This window comes from Aulonocara stuartgranti (genome assembly GCF_965226115.1).
Source record: "Aulonocara stuartgranti genome assembly, chromosome: 22".
Lineage (NCBI taxonomy): Eukaryota > Metazoa > Chordata > Actinopteri > Cichliformes > Cichlidae > Aulonocara > Aulonocara stuartgranti.
The window spans coordinates 5,503,000-5,513,862 of NC_138957.1; the positions used below are offsets into that span (position 1 = coordinate 5,503,000).

The 10,863-nt window shown below is 44.6% G+C and overlaps 1 protein-coding gene across 1 annotated transcript; it reads right to left on the reverse strand.

Annotated features, from left to right (window-relative positions):
• Positions 1 to 400: 400 nt before the first annotated feature.
• LOC309699151 (transcription factor E2F3-like) lies at positions 401 to 10,486 on the reverse strand. The gene is made up of 7 exons (XM_082522031.1): positions 10,345 to 10,486; positions 9,847 to 9,948; positions 5,323 to 5,551; positions 4,699 to 4,833; positions 3,356 to 3,467; positions 3,059 to 3,239; positions 401 to 2,859 (listed from the first exon to the last, which is right to left on the reverse strand). Exons 2-7 carry the CDS (start codon positions 9,893 to 9,895, stop codon positions 2,600 to 2,602), a joined length of 966 nt encoding a protein of 321 aa, XP_082378157.1. The 5' UTR covers positions 9,896 to 9,948; positions 10,345 to 10,486; the 3' UTR covers positions 401 to 2,599.
• Between the last annotated feature and the right edge of the window lie 377 nt (positions 10,487 to 10,863).

A 10,863-nucleotide genomic window follows, 5' to 3' on the forward strand; every position in this document is an offset into this window, starting at 1 on the left:
TGATTCAGGTGTGTTGACCCAGGGTGAGATCTAAAACTTGCAGGACACCGGCCCTTGAGGCCTGGAGTTGGACACCCCTGCATTAGAGGATCCAATGTTCATTTAAAGCTCTTTTTAATCTCAGTAGCTTTGCACGATTCAGACCTGTGTGTCTTCTACTTATACTGGCTGCCTGTATTAAAACTGTCTTCTTCTGACCCTTATAAACAGAAACTCTGGACAGCAGTTGTGATCCACTCTCAGTGACATCATAGAGAGCCACGAGTTGGAAAAACTCTTAAACTTTAACATTCAGTGCTGTCTGAATATAAGGAAAAGCATAATGAGAGTAATTTAACGTGGACTCACTGAAAAGCAAAATGTAATTTAAAAATAAGAGAAAACAGAATAGACTTGGGAATTAATAAGTAAATGAGCTCAAATTTATTCAAGTTTTGATACAATATTTAACAGAAATGACCCTCAGAGGTCTTCTGGCTACAAAGCAGCATTAGGGGGACAGAATCAGTGGTAAAAAGAGGCTCTCAAGTGAGAATGAATCTAACTGAACACAAAACTGATGCGAATACGTGAACAACAGTAAAAATAACATGAGGGGAAAAACCTGAAGCTTTAGATTTGATCTTAGTGTCGAATTGTTAAAAACACAGAAAACAGTTTTTCCTTTCACAGCCTCCCGACTCTGCCAAGCAAACATAACACACATTGTGAAGAGACTAGCCCACTCTGTGGATTACAGAACACCAGATCTGAGTGCCAACAGTGGTTAGCTGTTCAATGCCTCGTAAATACAGCAGTTGAGCCACTCGAGCCGGGCGCTGTCCTAGTTTGATACTGACAACAAATGACAAGAATTCTGGTGAGCATTCATGAGAGATGCTCAAGTGAGCATGAAAAGGGTTTAGTGTTACAGTCCTTTCATCAGCAGAAGCCCTTTCATTCTCCAAGAACGATGACAAAACAGTTCACCCGAATGCAACATGTTTGTTTTTAGTGGCGCCGAACACAACCTCGCTGAAGTGTGCGCCGTGAAAAAGGCACAATTTAAAATGTTCCGTAAACAAGAACGGGCTTTAAATGGTAGAGCCTCTCCTCTGTGCTTTTAGTGGTTCAGCGTGTCATCATCAGACAATCCTGCTCCTCTTAACAGCTAAGAGAGCGCAAACAGGCCGCAGCGGTACCTGAGAAAGTGACCTGCTGAAATGTCTGCCATCATAATTAGTGTCATTTTAAACTGGCGATCAATATTAAAGCAAAGCTCTCGTACACGTCAAACTCTGGACAACATTGTAAATACCAGAGCCCGACAGATATCAGCCGATATCAGCATTTCTAATGGCGCATTAAAGTTGAAAAGTGGAAAGAAGACATGGCTGTAGAGCATATTTTGAGTGTTGATGTTGCAAACTTTTAGTTCAGAGATCACTCCTCTGTGACTTCTCAGTAAGCAACACCTGTTTGTTACACCACAGACAACAAGCAGCTGATCTGAGCACCTCCAGTTAGAGTGCTTTTAAACTACATGAGCCAAATCTTATGGAAATGTGGTTATGCTAAATATTGCTGCTTATGTGTCGGATTTTTAAATTGCCGGATATCAGTTTAGGTCTTAGTCATCCTACATCAGTGGGGCTCTGGTAAATACTGTGTATGAATCAGCCTTTAACTTATGAAATTGCACCAGGTGTAAAAGCTACTGGAACCCTGAGAAAAGCCAACACGGGCTTATAGCACACTGTGCTATGAGGCGTTCAGTTTAAGTAGCACAGAGTAATGCACTGTTCCAACACATCAGTAAACCTTAACAGTCATTGGTCATAGCCTAACCAATCAACATTCACCTGTTACTTTGTTATGTCATCACAAACGGCTTCATAGCCTAAATCTTTATTCCGTCACGCTGAGCCGCAAACTCAGTCTTAAAATGCACATCGAGACGATTCAAATGACCTCGATGCAATACGATAAATCTGAGGGCAATGAGAGCACGTGCTTGGACCGATAAATCCTCCTGACTTAAGGTATCTGAAACGAAAAACCTGGATGGGAGAATGCCAAATAATGGACAGGTTTGCTTTAAACGCATCACTGCAAGATGATACAAGACCAGCTGTAACTAATAAGACACAAATCTGCATTAGTATCTCCAACAAGTCGAGTGAATCAGTAATAAAGCACAACAATGTTCATCAAACAGTTGTGTACGAATGCCATCTGCAGCTGTTTGTCATCACAGAGCTCCAAAACAAGCAGCAAGAGTCTAATGAATGACTTTGGACAGACTTCTAAACCTTTGGTGTACGTCACCTCTCCAGACCAGTTCACAGTGTCCCTGTAACTGACAAAGCTCTGGGTTCAAATCAGTCCTTTTTGTTGACACTGAAATACTGACATTGTGGAGAAGAGCTGTCAAAAAGGCCTCAAAACAGAAACATGCCTCAGAACGCGTGTCAGCTCGTCCAAAAGAGAAGAAAAGAGGCCTGGATGGCAATGGAATTACATGGAAGGCTCCTTCACTAGTTTGGCTCCTTCAACTAGTTTATTGGATCCTGTTCATATCCCATTTACATGGAAATTCCATTAATTCCTTCACATCTGTTCAGAGAAGCGGAATATCCTGAGGCAACTGGTCCAAGTCGACAGAGGAGAAGAGGTCAGTGATGCCCTCCCCGTCAGCCACGCTCACAACGCAGCCCTCCTCATTGTGAGAGAAGGCCACAGGGGGACTGAGAGCAACAAAACTGCACTCAGAGGGGGGCTGGGGGGAGGTGAGAGTGGAGGGCATAGGAGAGCGCTGCTGTGTCGGCTCAGGCTGAAGCTTGGAGAGATTATCAATTCCACAACTGCTGTTAGCGTTTTCTGGAATGACACGGGAGTGTGAATGAGGAGACACCGGTGAGGAAGAAAGTGATCAAATCACCCAAAAATCTCAAAACAGAGTTGGAGCTGGGCATAGTACTGTTCAAGGCTCCTGTGACAGCAACGCGGTTACGGTGATACGTCGTTTCCTTGTCCTCTGTGGCACCAGAGCGACAGGATGCTCAAACACAAGACTCACCTCTGGAAGACTGAGTGAAGGCCGCGAAGGGCAAATCGAGCATGGAGTCGCTGTCATTTAAATGACTTCCACTGCCCTCGTCAGCAGCCGAATAACCTGTAGCTTCGATGGGGAGGGGCTCATCGGAGCACATGAACACATCAATGGGTCCCTGAGTGCTGCTGAGGTGGATCTGCAGGCTCTGAGCATTGAGAAAGCAGACACGTGGATTTATGATTAACGACTCAAAAACAGCAGCAGTTCCACTAGAGAACAGAAATGACTAATAATCTTACACCTTGTCCGACTGACATGTACCTCGTCTGGGTGTGGCACTACGAGTTGAGTCTCTGTGGGGGCTTTGATCACGATCACAGTCTGATCTTTCAGAGCGGGAATCCTATAGATATCCTTGTAAGTCAAATAGGCGTATGTGAGCCACAAAGTCAAGGAAGACAATAAAAACAACAGACTGGTGTTTGTGTGCCGCTGGAGCTTAGAGTTCAGCGGACTCCAAAACTCATGCACGTGTCGCACCAGCAGTGTGGTTTCACCTACATCGTGTCAGCTTTTCAAATCATAACTGTACGACTGCAGGACACCGCATGCTCACACTGCAACAGTTTCTTTATCACAAGGTAGACCTGTTTTCTTTACACCAATATGAGCCACAATTCATAAAACAAACACCAAAAAAACAAAAACAAACAAACACTATTGACCCATTAGGAAGGTGTTTTTCCCCCTGCCACAGGAGAGGCAGATTTATCCCACTTTTAGCCAAGCCGGCAATTAAATACAATACATTTGTGATAATACATCAATCAAATGTGATCAAGTGGCAAAATTCACACATTTGTTGCCAACTACAAACATCAAAACTCACATTAACTACTGGCCAAAATGTCACTGATGTAAAACAGGCATTCCCAACAAATATGACAGAGCTGCTGCAGGTGGGATTTAACTACAAAATGACCGGCACGCTCTTTAACGCAGGCACAGTGCAATCAGTCCGTCTGCGGTTATGAATTGGATGGCAGTTATTTTCAAACCTGCAGTTGGTCTGAGCCATTCCACGATTGCTGGGAGACAAACTGCCCTCCCACCAGGCAACCAACCACCCTGTAATTGAAAGCGGGCGTTGTGGACCAGCTGGTTGCTGCAACTACTTGGAATCGGCCATCAAATTTGATTTGAAAAGATAAATAAAAAATTCAACACAATCACCAGACAACCACTGCTTTTTATTAACCACAAGGCAGGTGCGTTCTGAAACATTAGTGATAATTAATTCCAGGTATTGTTTGCTCTTTGAAAGCTAGTATTTTTCCTTGATTGGAACAAATAAACTTTTCCTCCTTTATGCCAACAGCACACACACCACTACAGTAAAGACTGTCTCTGGTCAGCCATTATTAAATGTTGACAGTTTACAAAGAAAGAAATGTACCTCTAGTGCCACCTGCATGTCTCATGAAGTCAATGCAGTTTGAAAGGCAGACATACTGAGACTTTGAGAACAACTCAGGGCTCCTGGTGCTGTTACTTTAACGGCAAACACTAATATTTTTATCCTAGCAGTTTTACCCATTAAACCTGCCTTCAGAGTATTTCCTGGGTGACAATAAAGAGTGAAATGAAGCTGAACAGACAAAGGATATCTGTGACTGTGGCAGTCCTCACACAGCTCATGAATCTGCTCTGTACAGCTTTGGATCAGCTCGTCCAGCTTCCTCTCCTCCTCGCCAAGAGCCTTTAGCACAGGCTGATAGTCTTCATTCAGTTGTCCGCCCCTGTGCACAAGCATTCAAAAACACCCAGGTCAACAGCGAAACAAGCAACACTCAAGTTATCCAATGTGTCTGAGCATTAGGAGCAGAAAAAAAGCCCCCTTGCCCTACTAAATACAGTGGCTTGCAAAAGTATTCGATTACACACAGGTGCACTCTATTTAGTCATTAGCACTCATCAGGCAATGTCTATGGGCAACTTACTGCACTCAGACCAAAGGGGGCTGAATAATTACACACACCCCACTTTTCAGTTATTTATTTGTAAAACATGTTTGGAATCATGAATGATTTTCGTTCCACTTCTCACGTGTGCACCACTTTGTTTTGGTCTTTCACGTGGAATTCCAATAAAATTGATTCATGTTTGTGGCTGTAATGTGACAAAATGTGGGAAAGTTCTAGGGGGCCGAATACTTTTGCAAGCCACTGTATACATTTATGCATAAAATGGGTCTATGTTTGTTACTTACTGGCCCAGTTTATACTTACCACCACTGGATGTGGTTTTTAGACTTCTTTTTGATGAGCTGGATCCCTTCAAGGACGTTTGTGATATCATAGATGCGCCTCTTAGAGGCGCCAAGTTCCCGACACACTACGTTTAAATCCAAAACCCCATCGGCGGAGCACCTCAGGAGCTCTGCAAACTTCCGGGTCAAGAGACCCAGTGACGTATCGAAGCGTGACCTCTCCCGCTTGCACATTAGGGAACCGAGACCTGGAGGATAAACGGACAGGTGGAGACTGAGATGTTTTCTTGCTGGTAATGGCTGCACCATAGGAGTATCTCTTAACCCCCCTTTTCCTTGACTACCTACTCAGATCAACTCGGCACGGTTTGCCGTGATTTTCAGGATTTTCCATTAGGTTATAGTATCTGGCTAGGTTATAGTTGCCCTGGAGGCAACAGCTACAGCAGGAATAAGGTTGGCTGGTGCTTGTGTATGTGTGATGGTCTGTCAGAACTTTCTCTCAACAAGATAGTTTTACATGCATGTAGCTGAGATTACAGTTAAGGCTGAGTTCAAAGATGGGCAGCGTCTGACTGCCTAGTTAGTGAGTAAGGCTGCCATTCATGACCCAAAAACTTCAAAATGTTAATCCTTGTGATAATCATCAAGTCCCCCAAACTGGATCTGTCACTGACTCATTCAAGGATGAAGATGACGCCAATTTTGAGTTTGAGTTTTTTTACCAGCACAGTTCTGCATTCTAAATCCGTAGGCTTTAAGATGAATCTGGTGACCCTTTGCATCTATAGCAGCTTCTACTGTTCTGGGAAGACTTGCTACAAGATTGAGTGTGTGTGAGACTTTTTGCCCTGCTGATCCAGCAGAGCACTTATGAGGTCAAATGCTGATGTTGGAATTAGAAAGTCTGACTTGCTGTTGCAGTCCTAGAGTCCAGTGAATACGTTACACCACTCTGTCTGATGCAATCTGGAACTACTGTCCATCATGTGTCGTCCTTTTTATCTACCTCGGGAATTTGCATCGGTCATTGTAAGTGCCGTTTATATTCCACCACAAGCGGACACGGTCACCGCCTTATGCGAGCTGCATGAGGCACTCACACAGCACCAGACACAACACCGGGACGCTGCGCTTATTGTGACGGGGGACTTTAATAGCGCCAACCTCAAACGCGCAGCGCCGAACTTTTATCAACACATCACCTGCCCCACCAGGGGTGAAAGGACACTGGACCACTGCTACACTACGGTCAAGGACGGCTACAAGGCACAATCCCGCCCCCCGTTTGGCAAATCTGATCACGCCGCCATCTTCCTCATGCCAAAATACAAACAAAGGCTGAAACAGGAAGTTCCGGTTCAGAGGAAGGTCGCGCGCTGGACGGATCAATCGGTGGCCGCGTTACAGGACGCACTCGATGACGCAGACTGGGGCATGTTCAGAAACAGCTCCGACGATGACGTCAACGTGTTTACGGAAGCGGTTGTGGGATTCATCGGGAAACTAGCGGATGATACCGTGGAGACAAAGACTATCACAACGTTTCCCAACCAGAAGTCGTGGGTGGATAAAACCATCCGCGACGCTCTGAGATCCCGCACCGCTGCCTACAACACGGGACTCATGACGGGGGACATGGACCCGTACAAAGCCGCGTCATATAACGTGCGGAGGGCGGTGAAAGAGGCGAAGCAGCGCTACGGGAGGAAACTAGAGTCACCACTCCAACAGAGTGACTCTAGGAGCCTGTGGCGGGGACTAAGGACAATAACGGACTATAAAGCACCAACAACCGGTATGACGAACGCGGCCGTGACTCTGGCAGACGAGCTGAACACTTTCTATGCTCGCTTCGAGGCTGCAGCTAAGGTCTCCAACAATGCTAGTGTTAGCGGCGCTAACGGCTGCAGACAGGAAGATACTGCCAGCACCGGAAACGTGCTCGTCATCTCCGAGCATGAAGTAAGGAGAGCCTTCAAGAGAGTGAACACCAGGAAAGCAGCAGGACCAGACGGCATCCCAGGTCGTATCCTAAGAGACTGCGCATACCAGCTAGCTCCTGTGTTCACTGAGATATTCAACATCTCTTTATCTCAGTCGGTGATCCCCACATGCTTCAAAGAGTCCATCATTGTTCCTGTCCCGAAGAAACCCCACCCTGCTTCTCTCAATGACTATCGCCCTGTAGCCCTCACCTCAGTAGTGATGAAGTGCTTTGAACGCCTGGTCAGAGACTTCATCATTTCTTCACTACCAGACACACTGGACCCACTACAGTTCGCTTACCGTCCAAATCGTTCCACAGACGATGCCATCTCTCATCTCCTCCACACATCACTCACTCACTTGGACACTAGAAGGGGGAATTATGTTAAAATGCTCTTCATAGACTACAGCTCTGCATTTAACACCATAATTCCCTCCACACTCACCACCAAGCTGGAGCATCTGGGACTCAGCTCATCTATGTGTCAGTGGATCTCCAACTTCCTAACTGGCAGACCACAGGCAGTAAGGATGGGCGGACATGTCTCAGCCTCCACCACTCTCAGCACTGGAGCCCCCCAGGGGTGTGTTCTGAGCCCCCTGCTGTACTCTTTGTACACATATGACTGTGTGGCCACTACCAGCTCCACCACCATCATCAAGTTTGCTGACGACACCGTCGTGGTGGGCCTGATCTCTGATAACAACGAGACGGCCTACCTGAAGGAGATTAGGAATCTGGAGAACTGGTGCCAGAGGAACAACCTTCTAAACGTCAGTAAGACAAAGGAGCTGATAGTGGACTTCAGCACTAAGCAGGAGAGGAACTACCAGACCCCCGTCATCAACGAGTGCCCAGTGGAGAGAGTGGACAGCTTCAAATACCTCGGAGTTCACATCACGCAGGACCTGTCATGGTCCTGTCACATCAACACCGTGGTGAAAAAGGCCCGACAGCGTCTCTACCACCTCAGACGCTTGAGAGACTTCCAACTGCCCTCCAAGGTGCTCAGGAACTTTTACTCGTGCACCATAGAGAGCATCCTGGCGGGAAACATCTTAACCTGGTTCGGGAACAGCACCATGCAGGACAGACGAGCTCTACAGAGGGTTGTGCGGTCAGCTGAGCGCACCATCCGCTCCGAGCTCCCTGACCTGCACTCAATCTACAGCAGGCGGTGCTGGACCAAGGCCAGGAAGATGGTGAAGGACCTCAGCCATCCCAACAACAGACTGTTCTCTCTGTTGAGGTCAGGAAAGCGATTCCGCTCCCTGAAGACCAACACAGAGAGACTGAGGAGGAGCTTCTTCCCGCAGGCGATACGGTCTCTCAATCACACCACCACACAGTACTGACCCACACATATGGTTCTTACACACACACTGGACTTTCTGGACATTGTTTTTGCACACATTGTTTTTTTGCACAACACTGGTCACTATCTTCTTCATTTCCGGTTAATACTTGTACAGCTGCTGTTATTGTGTATATATTTATTTAGATTTAGATTTCTTCATACATTCTTATATAGTTCTATATTGTGTATTGTGTATTTTGTTGTACAGTTATTTTATTTTCAACTTTAATTTATATATTTTATCTTATTCTTCCCAGTTAAATTTACCCTTCATTCTAATTTGTGTTGTACAGTTATTTCATTTTTAACCTTAATTTATATTTTATTCCTTCCTAGTTAAATTTACCCTTTTTAATTTTTCATATTTATTTCCTATCTTATTCATAGCCTTTTCCTTTTTTGTTCTCTTTAGGTCACGAGCAGTTGTCCAAGCATTTCACTACATATCGTACTGTGTATGACTGTGTACGTGACAAATAAAATTTGAATTTGAATTTGAATTTTGAATTTGAAGCCTCATATCACCAACCACAGGAGAACCACAAAGCTCCTGATGCACACTTTTTGTCCTGATGTTAATGCCAGAGGACCTTTGAAACTCTGCAGTTACTTAGTCAGCCTAGCTTGGCAATGACTTTTTCACATTGTGTACTTTAGCACTCTGTCATCCTGCTCTGCAAGAGTGCATGCTCTGACACTTCAAGGCTGAGTTACTAAATACTTCTGCTTGCAATAAAACCACTTACAGCTGATCTTGGAATATTTAGGAGAGGACCAAGTTCATGAACAGACTTTCTGCAACAGTGCAGTCCTATTATAGTACTAAGCTCTTGAGAATAACCCAGTCTTTCACAAATGTTTGCAAAGGCAGACTGCATGATTGGATGGATTTTGCTGCTGGATTTTATACACCTGTGACTGAGGGATTAAATCAACACCTCAACTGAGCGATTAAGCCGTGTGGCCCAGTTAGTCCATTTTTTGAAGGAGAAGCATATCAAAGCATTTGACACCATTAACTTATTAATTTAAGTTTTTGCTACACACGCCATTGGAACAAAATATCACCCATTAACTATGCTCTCCTGTAAACTGTAAAGCTGCGTCCGAGAGGTTTTATCCATTTCTTCCTTGGAATGGGCATGTTTTTCCATCTGATAATCCAGAGCACAAGTTATTACATCACACAGCCTTACTGGTTTCTCCTGTGTTTGTTAGATGGACCTCTGGCAGCACTGCCTCCATCCTGGAGGTCTGGGGCGGGTCACCGTCTTCCAGCTCCAGCTTTATTCCTTTGCCTGAAAATATTTAAGACAACTTGTTAGAAGTTACTGCTTGATATTGCAATATCATGTAACTTGGGATGTGTTTTCCCCTAATTTGTCACAGGGCTTCAATTTTTGCAGTAATATAAACTTGTCACTAGCCCACTGCCTTTACTTGAGAACCATGTAATTGTAAGATGTGAGCACGTCTCTGCATAAACTAGTAAACCAGTGTTGCCTTCACGGACTAATTGCTTTAGTTATTTCAAGCTGTCACTTATTACTTCGCAACTGGGGCAGAAGCTAGCTTCCCTCATCAGTGTGTGTGTAAGCTAACAGTAGGAACACTCCCCTTCCCCCTCCCATGCTGAGCATGCGACAGTTGTTTTGCAGCAATGATAAACAGCACCCCGCTACCGGGCTCCTTACCAATGTTTCCTCACACAAACTCGACGGCTGAAGTGTGCAGTCAGATTACACGGCACCCGAAGTCCGACATTTACACAAGTCCCCGACCATGCGCGAAGGTAAAACAAGCGTAAATCTACCGGATATACGCAAAAGGTCACAGTCCACCCTTCTAAATAAAATCATACTCACATATTAAAACATGACATCGTTATGAAAATGGCTTTAAACCTAAAGTATGAAGTGGTCCATTACAGCTAGTGAATCTTATATTAACTATTAATGCAAACTGTTTAAATTCTGTATTGTGTCGTGTTTTTTAACCAGTTTGAAGAAAATTAGAAAAATAAATAAATAATAATAAAAACAGCAGAAACTAAACAAAAAACATTACATTTTACACCAAATCTTAGCATCTACAGTTATTTTTTACTACTGTTGATCATTTTAGACGTTATACTCTGATTTTTATACAGCAAGGACACCTATGCAACTTTAAAACTAAATACTTTTTCGGACAAGCCTTTATTCTGAAAAGGT

Coding starts and splice junctions, on each gene's coding strand:
- LOC309699151 (XM_082522031.1), bottom strand. CDS start 9,895: ATGGAGGCAGTGCTGCCAGAGGTCCATCTAACAAACACAGGAGAAACC. Junction 4,834..5,322: donor AAAAACCACATCCAGTGGTG/GTAAGTATAAAC, acceptor GCTTGTGCACAG/GGGCGGACAACTGAATGAAG. Junction 2,860..3,058: donor CTTCACTCAGTCTTCCAGAG/GTGAGTCTTGTG, acceptor GTGTCATTCCAG/AAAACGCTAACAGCAGTTGT.